Raw genomic sequence first — 16390 nt, 5'->3', positions numbered from 1 at the left:
TGGACTTTGGAAATACACCGGTGGATTAATCTCCACCATTAATACTGCAATAAAAGGAGAGTGACAGGTCTCTCCCGATCAGCTTCTAGAAATGAAGATGCAAGCTTTATAAACTGAGAAAGGATTATTTCAGATCTTCTAACACTGATTGCTGGCAGTGTTGTTAATGTATCAGCATCTTGTATTACTTGTAAAAATTAAAATTCTATGTACTTTGGAGAAAGTTCTACTTCATCCACCACCAGGAGACAAAGGGAGTCTATACAATATCTGGCTATTCTTTTAGTATTGGCTTGTTGTTACGTCTTGTGCATCAGAAGGTAACCTTCCATGTCCAAAAATCAATTTCTTGTAAAATTATGTCACTGGTTGGCAGTTTTTCCCACTTCTGTCCTCTGCTATGTTTTTCTCTGTTAAAAGTTCAAATTGTGTTTAGCAAGTGTTCTTATTCAGTATTTTGCTGTCAGTGGAGTTCTAATCTCTTTCCTGCAACCAGGAGTTACCATCATAATTCCAGTGACATACTGGCTGCCCTTACAAATTGCAATGAAGTTTTTCCCATCGTTTTGAGATTGTCCTTGAGGAATAGCATAAACAGTCTTAATTTCTCAGTTAATTCTCAAACTGCCTGCAAACCAGGCCGTGGTCAAACTATTGTGAGTGGTCAGGTAAGGACAGGACACAAAGCTGCCACATCTCAGTTCAGATGCAGTAGCTAGCCACGTGCACAGCTACAAGTCCATTACAAGCCTTACTTACATTACCTTCATTAACTTTCTTAACACTCGCCTGCTCTGGTGAATTCATCTGATGTTGAAAGCTGACTTCTGTTTCTATTTGTTCTGAGGTTGGATTTCCATCAAATTTGCAGCTATGTCTTTAATCTTCCAGACCAAAATAGCATAGATGAATTTTTACCTGGATCAAAAATAGGAGACCTTATTCACATTAGTAATGTTAGCACTTTTCTTCTAATGTTAGTACTAATGTTTGTACTTTTCTTGTTGAGCTAATACTGTACATTGTTCCCTTATGATAGTTCTACTTTGTATATAGTCAATCCTGTGGCATTAGGTGTATTAACAATGATAAAAGTTCTATTTCTTACTTGATACTCATATTTTTAGTTTAAAATTTTCATGAGCTGATCTCCGTATTATGATTTTATATTTCCACAAGACTACTCATATAGCTATTACACGAGTTCTTTAAGGAATTATGATTCACATTCTGATATCTCTTACACTATTTAACATGTGTCAAAATAAATAGCAGAAAAATCCTTTTTAATGCAAAAGAATATCTGCATGGATATTGCACAAATCTTTATCAACTGAAATACTATTTGAAGATTTCCATTCCAAAGCAATTACCACTCCTGCAGAAGAAAGCAGCTGATGAAACAGGGGGCAAAAAAGATCAGTACTTAATCCATTATCACATCCCAGTAATGCTAATCTAGGTGTAAGATTAATTTGGACTTCAAACATATTAAAGCAGCAAAATAAGATTTGCTTCCAGAAATATTCAAAAGGCAGTATATCCATATGATAAGATTCAACATTCACTGCAACCTTTCTTCCATAATATGCATTTGAAACCAACTTTTCAGTTTATAATTTATCACAGAAGTTTAGTAAAAGATAATACAAATAGATGGTCTATGGAAGCATTTACAAGACCCAAACATGCATTTTAATATGGGAAACAAAACCCTTTACTAGATATTCTTCTCTGATGGGGCAATTAAAAGACAAGGAAGATATTTCCAAAGCAATCCCTTCAGTATTTCTCTCATATAAACTTATAAAATTATTTTGAAGTAGCGTTTTGTTTGTTCCATCTATATCTATGATTTTTCTATTCTATTAAATTCTATAGTTTTCCCTAAGAACTCGACAGCTACTTGGTAGCCAGATGGGTGGATGGTCTTTTTGTTCCTAGTAGTCCTTGGTTTAAAATGTCAACATTTATTATTCTCATATTCCCTCATTTTTAACTAAAACAGGTTTCCTCTGAATTTGATTTAAATTTTAACCTTTAAAAACCAATATCATGTTCAGATTCTATGACTGTTTATCTCTACCTTATTGCGCATTCAGCTGTATTTTATGATCTCTAGAGTTACTTTGACTCCCTTGTCTACATTTTCCAAGTGAAAGTCTTTAAGATGCCGTCCATCTGGAAAAGCTTTGCTCCATGCAGGGAATTAAGCACAGTCCTTTGCTACAACTTAAAATATATTTACAGATATTTTTATACTTTGTCTGCATAATTTTTCATTTTCTGTTTCTATGTGGTTTTCCTGATGCTATGAAGCACGTAACATTTTAGGAGTACACAAAATAGCAACAACACAAATCCCAAACAGAAGATTCAGAGGGGAAAAAAAGAATAATAGGTATTTAACAATAAAGTGAATGTTATTTCAAACTGACCAAAAAAGATACATTTTTCAAATATGTCTGTTTGCATGGTTGAAAGACTGTGAGAGAGAGCAGAAACAAGATTTGTAAGAGAGGCAAGTTAAGTAAAAGCCTACAGTATTGTTCAACTGTTCCAAAATATTATGCTTAAAGCCAATTTTTAGCCATTAACACCAACTAAAAATCACTATCCGTTACACTAAAAGGATTTTATTCTATTTTTGCTTTTTTGAAATTGACACACATCCACGACTACAAGTGGCAGAGAATGTGGGACATGGTTGACATTTAGGAAAGAATCCCGATTCATTTCAAGAGTTATAGAAGGGGTTTTTTCCCCTGTATTTGTATAGCATAATACAGAACCTAAACCTGCCTGTTACACAAGTATTAAACAGGAATTTCATTTATTTCATTTTGAGAGTTCTATTAGAATTGACTCAGCATCTCAAACTGTTTGAGCACTTGCAGCTTTAATATACGATTTGGGTCACCCATCCTTCCTCATCCTAACAACAACTTGTTCCACACAAGGTGACTGCAAATTTATGCCACTCTTTGGTTCATGAAAACAAACTTTTTTTTTTTTAAATAAAAAGGAAGAGGCCAAATCAACCAACTCCATAAAAACACTCAGTAAAGACCCAAAAGCCCAGCCCACGTACAAAGGTAGCCTATTTTTATTTTTACAGCTAAATATCTTGCTGTATTTTTTTATTTCAGGAGAGCAGGGGGCTCTTGAAATACCAAAAGGAATCATTTTAATGCTTTCTCAAATCTGCCTCCTAGGAGTTTAGAAGCACTAATTCTTCACCAAGAATAGTTGGGAAGAAATTGAGTTGGCTAGCTGGGGAAAAAAATGCAACTGTTCCGTTTAAAACATCACTTCTCAAGTGGTCAGGTTTCATTTGCACAACACACCCTGCTGCCATTAATTTAGCAGCCCTCTAATCAAGCATACTTCCTGACAGAAAAGTAGAGAATAGTGAAGTGATTGTTGTTAACTCCAAAGTTTTCAGAAAATGGAACATACATAAGTATGAAGCCTCCTTTCGAGTCCCATTATACAACATGCACAGTTCCGTGATGCTGTTTGACTTCACCTACAAAACTAGGATCTGCACACTGTGGCTTAAGGATAAATGAGGAATAATGAAGGGAGGTAAAGCCCTCGTCAGAAAGGCTGTAATTTGCCTACAATAGGGAATTTTTGTAAGTTCAAAAATAAAATAAAAATAAGTAGTCGTTTCTTTAATATTAATTTTCACCTGATACTAGTGACCAGTGCATCAGGAGACCCAAGCAACAGAGTTTTGAGAACTCAAGACACCAATACTAGAATGCTTTGTTTAAAATATCAGTGTATATATTAAGGGTATTTAAAATTCATTTTACTTCAGGAAGAAATTAGGTCACCTGAGGATTAAGGAATAAATGAATGAAAGCCATACACCAACTTCTAAAACAATGAGAAAACACATTTGTTTCTGGTTGAAAGGCAAAGTTAGTAAAACTGTTTGCTAGCATTATATCGTCTGCCAAAACACACAAGCAAGGAATGGAAATCACTTCGAGTAATTCACCTAGTAAAGACCAAGAGAAAAATAGAAATAAGTTACATGCCATGCAGTAACCAAACTAACCTTCTCTGAAGTCGTTGCAATTTCACCTCTAATGCTATTTCGTTTGATTTTTTTTAAAACAGAAAAAATATGGTTATCTTGTGGTATACAAACGCCACAAAAAAGATGAAGTTATATGTGCAAGTAATGCAAGGCAAGTCCTACCCCAAACCCCTCTCATTCCACTAAATCTCTGCCTTCAATTTTATGCAAGTTATGTGGAGGCTAGCTTTCAAGAAATTGTTCTTTTTTTAAAAATATGAGTTAAGTACATGGAAAATTGGCAGTTCCCAGCAACAGCACATGAAGTACCTCTCAGCTCCTCATTTAGACATGTAACTGGATTTTTTTACCTGGCTACAATCGCCTCCCCATCTCTATCAAAAAGAAGGCATTCTCTTACAGTACCATTTCTAGGTAACTCGCTTCACCAAGATTGCTGCGATCCATACAACCAGGCAAGGTACAAGCTATTTCTCTTGATTCATGGTAAATCAATATTATGTTTTCCAGCACCATACAACTAAATTACATCTATTGCGTCTGCTGCTGAAAGCTATATGTAAGGGCATAGTTTTTCTTCAGTATTTCATTTTTATCAGTCCCAATGGTACTACATTGCATTCTCTTGTTATATTATGCCTTAACAAAAATGATTTTACTACATCACTCCATCATCTGTCTAAACTTAATCAAGCACAACATTGCTTTCTGAAAGTCTACAGTAGTCTCATGTCCCTGAGGGGCTTTCTTCATGGTAGCCACTTTGGAAGAAAAATATCAGCTCAGCATTGTCAAACTATCAAAATTTACAAGCAGGCAGTCACCAGCACACAGCAAAACTGTCCCCAATCATACAGTTGTTAAAAAAAAAATCTTTAATATTTGCCCATTTCAATACAACAAGTTTTGGGTGCTATTTCATAAAGAAACGTTTTGAGACAAAAGTTGAACAGAACTGCCAGGTTTAAATATGGCTCACAGAGTTTTAAGGTAGGGCCTGCCGAAACAGTCAACAAAGCTAAGAACATGAAGCTGCATGACATTCACATTTAAGAAAGGAAGAGAAGATAAAAGCTAGAAAAACAAATAGTAAATGACTGGAAACCATTAGAGAGAATAAACTGTCAGCCCACAGCCTTTGTAATCTTCATATCAATCTGATATGTAAAACCACTCATGTCCCTGTTTAAGTCGCCTCCAATCTTTTTCTTGCCCTTACCTCACCACAATCCATTCCTCCAGCCTTTAAATTTATCCTCATTGTTTAAGTTTTTTAAGATCCTAATCCCCTCCCAACAGGCATCCAACAATTAGCCCCCACAGGAGGATCTCTTTTCTTCCACCTTGGCCAAATTATTCACTACAATTATGAAAAATAAAGCTAAACTACACACATTTTTACAGAGAAGGAGATCACTACATATACCTAAAAGACAAAAAGCAGCATAATATTGGAAACACTTTATAATTGTCTGAGGGCCACAAATTTGCTGGGAAGGAGACGACCATTGGTTTGGCTTGTTCTATTTCAAACCAATGTAGCCTAGAGTCATTACCAGCATGTACAAGCCACAGCTCATAGAACAAATGGAGCAGAAAGGACCTTACTCACGGACTACACTAACCTACCCCAATGACATCTGATATAATTTCATTTTTTGGCTGCCAACACAAGTGACATTTATTAGCCTATGGTGATATAAAACAAGTGATAAATGTCACAGTCAATTAATATTTTCATATTTTGATGAAAGTAATTTAAAAGCAATTATATTGGGTTACAGTTGTTTAAGCTATGCCATACAATAGGCAATAATTATATTCATCCTCATTCCAAACATGATTTTATCACACTAATATCCAAGAGCATTTTGGAAAGAGAAACCTTCGGCTACAAAAGCATCTGTTGTGCTAAAACAATTTGATTTAAAAGGAGCATTGCCATTAGCAAAATGAGTCATTTATAGATTTGACCAAAGACAGGTAAAAACAAAGTTGAACCACTTTCCATCCAGAGAATTACTTGTTTGTATTCATAGACAAATCCTGCTACCTTCAAAGCCCTGATTTTAATGATATATATCTCATCTCCAAAGAGAAACAATACAAAACTATAAATGCAATTATTTATTTAAGAAAGAAGAAATTCATTAAAAGGACAGCAATGACTATGTCAGGGTATCTTCTGCATAGAAAGTGGAAGAATTAAACTCTTTATTCACTATATTATGAAAAGCCTGCAGCAGAACACTTCACTCAAATGCCCACAGCAGACAACTACATGTCAGGATGCATGGAAAAATGGACGTTATTACCTTCAGACATATCAATAAAATTGGTATGGAAGAATAGTTAAGGACAGTGAGGCTGAACATTAGAATAAAGACCATCAAAATCTGAAACAACTTAGTACTTTTTACTGGATGTCATTCTTGATCCTTAAAGCAAAGAGAGAAACTTCAGTTTAATCATACAGAAGCATTTATGTAAAATGCCATGTGTATTTATGCTATAGTATACAATAATTGAATTCAAACTGAAATTAGCTTTCTAATATGGAATAAATAAGACTAGCAAATTCAAATGAATAGGTGCATAACCTACCAGTCTTTCTTTTAGGCTCTGAATCACAAAACTACAAAATGTGATTTGTAGTAAATTTCCCAAATAGAGATAATGATTGCAAAGCTCATAAGCCAAGTCTAAGGAACTCTGCGCTGCATTATTTACAGAAGCAACAGAATGTTTTCACAAGATATGAGTAAAGTGAAAAAGCGTATTTCTAAAGCGTACCTGGCTACATTAAACCTAGTCTAATAAATCATTTCCATACCACTTGCATTTTTAGGTGGCTTTTATTTTGTTTAGCGATTTCTTTCAAATGTGCCACTGATACCCAGGCCAGAAGTTACACTACTTAACCCACATGATAATTAAGAATAACCTTTAACAAGTAGAAACATAAACATTCAGATAGCAAAATTTTAGTAAGCCCACCAAAGCCAACCCCATTTCTTCAATTCCTGAAAGAGTATGTAAACTTGAAACAGTTTGTTCCTGTAAGAAAAAAGGCTGCTAAAGTGTATTCACAGATTTGAAAATTCAGAGTATATCCACACAGTTGAACACAAACTACAGGGAATAACTGAACTGTCTTGGATGCTAAGAGAAAAATAGTTGCATTTTCACACTGCTCTGGTGCGCAAAAAGACTCTGCTGCTCACGTAGCTGCTGAATAAAGTAATCGAGATACCTGCATCTCACTGTTGTGTTAAGTGTGCGTATCAAAAAAGTCTAGGGTATGCAACTCAAAAAGAAACCCCATTTGAAGATTTAATATCATATACTTCAGAGAATAACACAAAAACACCACAGACATTTTGCACAGACACACTTTGGTGTCTACAAATTACTCCATATTTTTTAATAATAGCTTCTAGAAATTCAAGAACAACCAACCATGAAAAGCCTATCCTGTCTTGATCCCAGGAATGGTAAAATCCCGTACCTTCTAGAAGTCCCATAAATACTGATGGCTTGGGTAAAGCCATTTAATACAAAGTAAAAGAGGATCAACTGCTAAATCATACAAGAAATACTGCTACATATTTATAACTGACTGTAAATGTCTCTTGACATTTTAGAGAGCCTTTTCTAGGTGTTATTAAAATACTGCAACTCATAATATACTTTTGTAATTTATTTGGCTAGTAGCCAGAATTTACAAATACGTAGAATGCAAAGATACTTCATATTTATCCCTGGAAAATATGAGAAGACTGCCTGCCCCCAATCAATACTGATAGCTTTTCAAAATTAGATTTTCACTTGGCATGTTTTAATTAGGTTTCCTTTTACAAAAAAACCACTATCTTGGAATGTATTAGAGAAACTGAAGAGGCAACCATAATCAGCAGAACTGACAGGAAAATAAAAAAGTGCTCTAACCAATTTCAACTTCTAGGCTGATGACATAAGCCTAGAAGCAAAATACATGCTGCCTCACTGCAGGACATTTCTTCTCATTAAAGAGGTAAGTGGGTCTGTGTAAGCAGTGAAGACTATTAAAGATAAGCAGATTAAACACTAGGCTTGCAGCACAGTAGCAGCATGTTAGGTTGATAGGCTGGAGAACTGGGTTTTCTTTTAAGATTCAGGACTTCCAGCATTAAGCAAGTACAAAATGAAGTGGATATTAACACAAGTGAAGCACCCCAAGTGGCTAATGGCGAGAAAAAGAAACAAAAGCCACTCTCTACACAGCAAACCCTGCAACTACCAGCAGCAGCAAAAACTGTTCATCATGCCCTCCTGGCAACGAGCAAGTCTATCAAGCAGACACCTTCAAGTCAATTAAATGTATGAAAAAGATATTACTGTTTATCTTTGGGAAGAATCCCATTGTCCAACATCTACTTACACTGAGATGCACACACATACAACCATTCTTTCATGCAGTCATCTGATAACAAAACCTTTTTTCCTGAAGTAGTAGAATTAATTGCTGTCATTTTTATTTTTTCTCACAGGGTGAAAATAAAAAGTTTAGTTTGGCTATATGAGCATTCACAATGTCCTTACTGACAAACTGAAAGCACTTATTTAAGCATAACTATAGCAAATTATCAGACCAATTTAACAATACCCCGAAGACAGCAGCTAAATGCTATCTTTTCTGCCTGAGCAAACCATTTAACCTTTTATCCTTGCCCATATTTCAAGGACTTTTTTATTCTGACAAGCTTTCACATTTTTCCTTTGGTATACTTTCTAATGTCTTCAAAGTGAATGCCAGAAGCATATGCTCCCCAAACTCAGTTCCATTTCCCACTCCATTGCAAAGTGGACCATAAGCACCAATCCTGAAAAATCAAACCAGTGTGAAAGCTTACATGCCAGGTAGATATCCACCAAAAATCAATGATGCTCCATACCTCTCTGAGCATGAATCCTCAGTCCTACAATGAGATGTAGTATACACACACACATCATAACAATCCATTTTCCTATGTTATAAAACATATGGCATTCAAGCACAAGATTATAACACTCACATAATAAAACCTCACAATTTGTTTCCACAGGCTGAGTTTAGTCAAAAAAAGTTGCTTATGACTGATCTAGTTAATGAATTCTAGTAACCATTAATCTGTAGTCAGTGTTCCCCAATCCTTCTTCTCCTCACTCAAGTCCCTTCAGACACTCCAGCTGAGCAGAACGCTGTCCAGCTAGCCTGGACACCCACAGCCAGTGACCAGCCAACCTATGTTTAACAGCAAGTTCATTTGGCCTTCACCACTGTGCTAACACTAATGTGGATCCTTCTCCTTCTGTCAGCTGCTAATTTTCATAGAAGCTGAAGAACTTAGACTATCTTTCAGACATCTTCTCCAGACCAAATTTTAATTAATTTCACGTGCTGATAAATTACTGGGAGAATAGGAACCAAGTCTGAGCATATCATCTTGTTTCTTTTGGAAGGTAGCATAAAAATTACTTTTTTAAAACTAATATTTTTAAAAGAGAAACAGTATGCTATTTCTTGTATCCTAAGTCAAGTCTATAATTTCAGTATCTGCATAAATCATTTTATTTATCTTCTCGTATTACCACCTCTTCTTCAGATGTCAATATAACTGGTGACTGCCTACATCATCATTGTTGGAAGCCCTTCAGCAGACATCTGATCTGTGGATTCGGTTAAGTTCCTGGTAAATCTGTAAGCAGTATAAAGTAAGTCTTGTTAACGCAAAGAATCTAAATTAGAAAGAAAATGTGATTATGTTCCATGGGAAATTTGTTTTTTCTTTTGGAGTTCTGAATTCTTCAAGTAACCATAATGACAAGTAACTACAGAAAACCACCCTAAGTTATTCTAGACTTCAAATGTGAAACTTTACACCCAAGTTTCTAATGTTATCTTCCAGAGGTAACTTTCATAACTCAAAGAAATATCCACATTTTCTCTAAACATAATTTCAATAAAATTGTCTTTTTTTCTTTCTAAAGAACACTTAAGCTTGAGCTTTCAAATCAGACCTGTCAGCTTTGCTTTGATATAAACATAACACTGTCATTCTTCTGTTGTCTTAAGAACAGAGCAAAGCCATTATTCCATGTATACATGACAACACTACTGGTAGTGCCAGCATATGCACCAGTGTTTAGCTTGATTAAGAGACATATTATCCAGTTTATACTGTTTATTATTCAAAGATTTTAGAAGAATGCTATTTAAAGCAATCCCCTCAAAGATTATGAGGAAAGATGCTCAAACTCTTTTATCTCAATTTGTGAAGGTTTTTTCCCTTTGTTTCTTCTAAACACATCATAGGTATCCCAAAAGGATATAAATCTCTAGTATGGGAGAATAACTAGTCTCCTTCAAAATCTGAATATTTTCTTTTGTTTCAGCATACTTTCCGTTGTCTCCCACCAAGCCTCAAGCACAAGGAAAATTACATAGACCAGGCCAAACCCCAAACCAAGACGAACAACATCCCTGGCCAGACCAAGTTTTGTTTGTGGAACACTGATCTGGGGGAGCGAAGGGAGTTTAAAAGGGGGGTGCAGAGTTACTGAAAGTTATCAGATGCACAGCTCAGCACAGCACTAGAAAACATGCGAGTCAAGAAGAATGCACCACAAGAATCAAAGGTGTAAAGATGAGAGCAATCTATGTAATTTTAAAAAGCCACTCGAAGTCAAATTTCTCCTAAAGGCTGTAAAAGCAAAGCTAGATTTCTCCTGGGAGTAGGTGCCAGTATTTCCCACAGCAAGATACCTTGTAGCAGGCAGTTCCAAAAACTCAACTCCAGTATCTGAAGATTTTCAGATGTGTATGTATGCTTGCATTTTCATGCTAAATTTAAAGTTAACCTTTGAATTAAAGTTAATTTAAAATCTACATTTCAAAAATTTTAAAAAAGCAGAACAAAAAATCAAATTTTGAGTCCCATTCACAGTCTCCCCTCTCCGTAAACAGCTTCTTTTCCTTTATAGAACACAATTTCTACTTTTAACTTTTTATAAAAATACTGTAAAAAGCAACATTCTTACTAACTGCATGCTTTATTAGCTCTTGTAACCAGCTCTGTAGCCAGCAAAAAATGTCTTCAGTAATTATGAAAGACACTCTTAAGGAAACAAAATTGAAGAGCATGTCAATTTTCAGGGTCTCTAAATTATGTCCAAAGATGTCCCAGAGAAGGTTTAAACTGTACGGAAAACTGAACAGCACAATAAGCCTTCTCTTGTTAAATGTATTGAAGCTTAGAGTTTCTGTAACCACTGATTCCCCAATTCTCTTTTCCCATAAAACAAAACACAAAAGTGCTCAGTCCTTTCAGTAAAATAAATAAGCTCAAAAACAAGTCCACCAAATATTCTGAGATTATATTCTCCATGCCCTCTATTTCCCCCCCACCCGGGAGGAAAATGTAACATTTATCTTTAGAATCAAGAAAACATTCTACTGGGGGTTTTTATATTTTTTTTATATATATTTTAGCCAAACGTGCTGTGTAGTAGAAAACACCAGCCAAGATAAACACATTCAAGTGATGCAGTTTGTGTTTCACATCTGCACTGAAACTAGCACAAAAAGGGTCCAACAAAGTAAATTAACTAGTTGAATTTAGCCCGAATTTCAGCAGAAAATGGAAGGGGGCTAACACTCTGTAGGAAGATACGGATGCAGAGAACTGTGGTGATGATAATGTCCAACCACATATGAATACTGCTCAAGTACCACAAATGCAGAATATAAGCTCCATGACAAGTATCTGAAATTTGGAATATCACACTCTCCATTACTTTTCTTCCACTTACTCATAAGGATTTGGGGGATAGAAACTCTAATTTCTTGCACGTGTGAGAAGAGTGAAAGCATACACGCAGCAGCTACTGCAATGAAAAAAAAAAGTCACAGATTTCTAGTACAAGATGATGTTCAAAGTACAAGCTCATCTTCACAGGGACTCACTATGTACTACCATTTTTCATCCGTACAAAAATACCAGCAACAATAAATGATACACATGTATAGGGAATAATAAAAAACCTAAGTAGCCTCACAACATTTGCGGCTAACATCACAATGTATTTTACATCACGATAAAACTAAAAAAAAACCAAAACAAAAAAAAAAACCCACAACAGATCTCTGCCCAATGCAGCAGAAGCAGCTCCACCACCTGCATTAGCACTTGTCCCTAGGCAGTAACTTACGTCAACAGTCCAAGTTCATTACCTAAAATGAAAGCCTAGAAATTAAAAGAATATTCCATTGTTAGAAGCACTTTCTCAGCCTTCTGTCAATACTATTGCACAGCTACATCAGACTGTGAGCATGCTATGCGTGTGTGTGTGTGTGTATATTTATATGTATATATATTTATACATACACAGAAAATCTGATTTGCCCCTCCTGCATCTTCATTTCCACATATTTCACTATTACAAATTTGTAGACCAAACTTGTGACACCAAACAGGATGCAACAAAAACAGACTGAAGAAATGAAGAAGGTGATATAGACGGGCCACGCGCCAATATATTGACTTTGCCTGTAGGACCAATTCCTGTTCCTTCAGGTTATCTGCTTACACCACTACCTGGCTATTTACTGCAGGAATCACAGAATAAGAGAGTTCCCAGAGAAGATAGAAAGTATCACAGTAGTGATATCAAGTATATTTCAGGTAAGGGAGGTTACAAGAAGCACAAGGAAAACATGCATGCATTTGTTACAGAACAGGAAGAGCTGGTGATGGCGAATGGTTTATTTAACAGGGGAAAAAAAGACCTGGTTTTGAAAAGAGTAAGCCACCTGTGAGAATGAGCACAAAGAAACCTGAAAGTCATGCAACGCAGGTCCTTGAACAGGTGACCATTGAAAATAAGAGAGGAATAGACCAACGGTGCTTTCAAAATAGTCAGAGAAAGCAAATTGAAAGAACCTTCAGAAAGGTTAGAGGAAAAAGAGTTTGATCCAGTAACAGTTAGATGAAAAATTTCTGTTGATATGAACAAAGAGTGGGGAGATTGGAAAAGCACCTGGAAATTCAGATTACTGCATTATAGATGGTGCTCTCCATAGGGACAGAAAAAAGGAAAACAAACAAAAAAATCAGTTTGCTTTTGGTAGTCAGCAGGAATAACACACAAAAGGAAAGCAGTATCTTCCTTGTCTTTATACTGAGAACTCAGTTACAGGAAGCAACAGGGGGAAGGCAGAAGAGAAGGAAGACTGAAACATCACCAAAAAATAAAAAGGATTCCACTATATAAGATACCAAATGAGCAGGAAAATATGAAACAAAAAAAGACAAAACCCCTAAAGCACAGCAGTCTCAGCAAAGCCACATCAGTGCAAGTCTAAATCAACTGTGTTAAAAACAGAAAAAAAAAAGAAAAAAAGAAGAGGTTATCGAGATAAAACAGGAACACTGGTCATAAAAAAACCCCACTAAGATAATAAATTTGTTCATCTCAATCAATCTTCAGTAGTCAATTTGTAAATATTACATGAAATAGTACTAATAGGTTGTGGAAAGTGTTCTTCTCTAGCAAAATATAAAGGAAAAAAATATTTTCACAGTGCAAGTGATTAAGTACCAGAACAGGTGCCAAGAAAGGCTGCAAAATCTCCATCCCTAGAAATACTCAAAACCAGCCTGGACAAGACCTTCAGTAACCTGATCTAACTTTGGAATTAGCACTGCTTTGAGCAGAGAGGTTGGATTAGGACCTAATTTAGGCTATGATGTTCATTTTAAAAGCCATCAATATCCAGTTTGAACTAGGAAAGTGATTTTTTTTTTCATCAGTGGCTTTCCAAACTATTATCACCCAGCTCACCAAAAAAAGTAATTAAAACATATTGTCTTGGCAGTGCCAACATGAACGAACAACTTTTTAATTTTTTCTGACTGTTAAACTTGAAGTTATCTATAAAATGGTCACTTTTCTGAGCCACACTTTCTTCTAAAAAGTCTACTCCAAGATGCAGAAAAAAAAAAAATCCAACATTAGCTTCCTTTTGGACTTACACATTTGCCTTATTTCCTGATGTCCTTTTAGCATGTTTTCGTAGTTCCCGAAGCATTTTTGATGTAGATATTAATTACACCTATATATATATATGCATGTGTATTTATACATACCTACCCAAGTGCATACAGACACACCACCACATATAGGCAAGTAAATACTCAAGACTACTAAAATTATGAAATTCTACCATACTATACAGTTAAACCAGGGAAATGCATTCTCACTCCCAGCATGTCTTCTGCTGACACTGGTAGACAATTGGGCTCCTCCAACCTCCCCTCCTTTTCCAATACTCCCCTGAAGCATCATCATGAAAACCACTCCCCCACATGTCAAACAGATACAGCATCCCAGAGAAATTCTAGGCTCAGGAAGGCTCTAAACAATCAGCATATAGGGCTTGAAAATTTTTGATTATCTGTGGTCAGAAACAGTTTTCTTGGTTATGAAGCTCCGACTAGTTAAATACATTGAAAATAAATATCAACTTACCCAAAAACAATCTTACTTATTTCTATATACTCAGTTACACAAAAATTAAATACAGCTAATTTTATGATGAGCAAATGCACTACCATAACACACTGTCACCATGTTATATGCAGCACACTGTGTCAAACTATTTCAGTAATCTTAATAAGCTGGCACAAAGAAAAATTAAAATATACACAAAATATAAAAAAGTGAGACATAGAACATACTCAGATAATGCAGCAGTAATTCTGTAATTGCCTTAAAGCAGCAGTAAGGTATGAATGGTAGCATGTTAAAATGCTAAATTTATTTTCCTCAAAAGGAAGTTAAATTAACCATGCCTGTCCTATTGTTTAATAGGCAAGGTTCATGGTCTATAAACAATTATTTATGCTAGCAAGTATGTAATAGGCCATATCACATTACAATGCCAAAAAAAGGAATACGGTGCTTTCAAGCAAAAATCTATTCCATGCCCAGCTCACAGAAGATTTTGGAGCTCACTCACTTCTAGCTGTTTTACTCCATAAGAATCAGTTCAGTCGTCATACACCATTGACACTAACACAGATTACCATATTTCTCATCTGTGCAATTCCACAGCACCACTACAAAATAAAACTTCACTAGTATGTTAAAGTTCAACACAAATTGCATGAGTATTTATTTCAACTTAATGATAGTTATTGAAAATAAAATATAAATATTATTTGCATTGTAGAATTACATTCTGGTTTTGGATTACTGTGCATTTGAAGTAATAAAGAAGCATAGCTCTAAAATAAATGAAAGTATTCACTCTGCTTTGACATTTAATTTCTAAATAATGCTCAACTAAAATGGCTACTCTAAGGCAAGTCTGAAAAGTCACTTAACAGATTTTTATAAGTATCTGTAAAAGTGAAGTTTCAAAAATAAGGTAAGCCTTATAGTTTAGACTTCACTTCTTTCAATAAGAATATTCACAAGACTATTGGATATAAACCAAGAAATTAACAAACTGTATTTTATTACTTTATACAAAATCCTACTTTTAATTAATAAAATATACACTAGGTGAAACAGGAAAAACTCAAATTCTAGCATCAGTGCTATGTACTCAGTCAACCTGATTTACTTCAAAAGATTTTCATCATTTTTACGAGTGTCAACATTGCAAGCAGGAGAAAAAAAAGAAGTAGACTGAAGTTACACTTACCTGCAGCCCTCTTCTTCGAAGAATACTTGAATCATCCATGTTTCGACTCTGCTGATCACAAATTCCTGCTAAAGCTCACTTGCTGCTGGCTAGCTTTGCTCTCTAACTGTTAAAGAAGTCCATTATTTTCAAACTTTTCTCCCCCTCCCACCCCCCCTCCGTCCAACTCACTAAAAATAGGACATGGTCTTTCACTTGCCTGTCATGAAGAACTGCAGCCACGGTCTCTGACTATCTGTATGTAATTTTGCCTGCCTCTTTTGTGGCAGATTTAGCAGGTCACATTGGAAAAAAATCTGCTCGACTTTCCTAAATCTTTTCAAGGTTGGATGTCTCATTCCCCTCATATACACAACTGTCTAGAAATGTATAATAATCCACAACTGCATGTAAGGCCAAAGAGTGGAATTTAATTCAGATCCCACACACACATATTTTTGCTTTATTTCAGTTTACTTGAGCTGTTATAAGGGATCAGTAAACTACAACAGCTGCCTTCATTTACTGTTTATAATAAGCTCACAAAATCCAGGTCACATTTCCTTTAAAAAACACACAGTCACACTTAACTGAAAAAATCAATTCTGTGGACACACAGGATACAGTACTAT

The 16390-nt window shown here is 35.4% G+C and overlaps 1 protein-coding gene across 2 annotated transcripts in view; it reads right to left on the bottom strand.

Moving 5' to 3' along the window:
• MAST2 (microtubule associated serine/threonine kinase 2) overlaps positions 1-15864 on the bottom strand; it is a 146499-nt gene extending 130635 nt beyond the window's left edge. Inside the window, exon 1 of one of the 2 annotated variants that reach the window (XM_019474157.1) lies at positions 15780-15864. In XM_019474157.1, the coding sequence (XP_019329702.1) occupies positions 15780-15818 (39 nt within the window). In that variant the 5' untranslated portion in view covers positions 15819-15864. Of the gene's footprint in view, positions 1-764; positions 902-15779 lie in introns of those variants that run through there. The other variant, XM_009287316.2, reaches the window with a different exon arrangement.
• Positions 15865-16390: the final 526 nt, after the last annotated feature.

The sequence above is a fragment of the Aptenodytes forsteri genome, unplaced genomic scaffold (genome assembly GCF_000699145.1).
Source record: "Aptenodytes forsteri isolate BGI_AS27 unplaced genomic scaffold, ASM69914v1 Scaffold119, whole genome shotgun sequence".
In the NCBI taxonomy this organism is placed as follows: domain Eukaryota; kingdom Metazoa; phylum Chordata; class Aves; order Sphenisciformes; family Spheniscidae; genus Aptenodytes; species Aptenodytes forsteri.
This window is presented reverse-complemented; position numbering and strand designations above follow the sequence as displayed.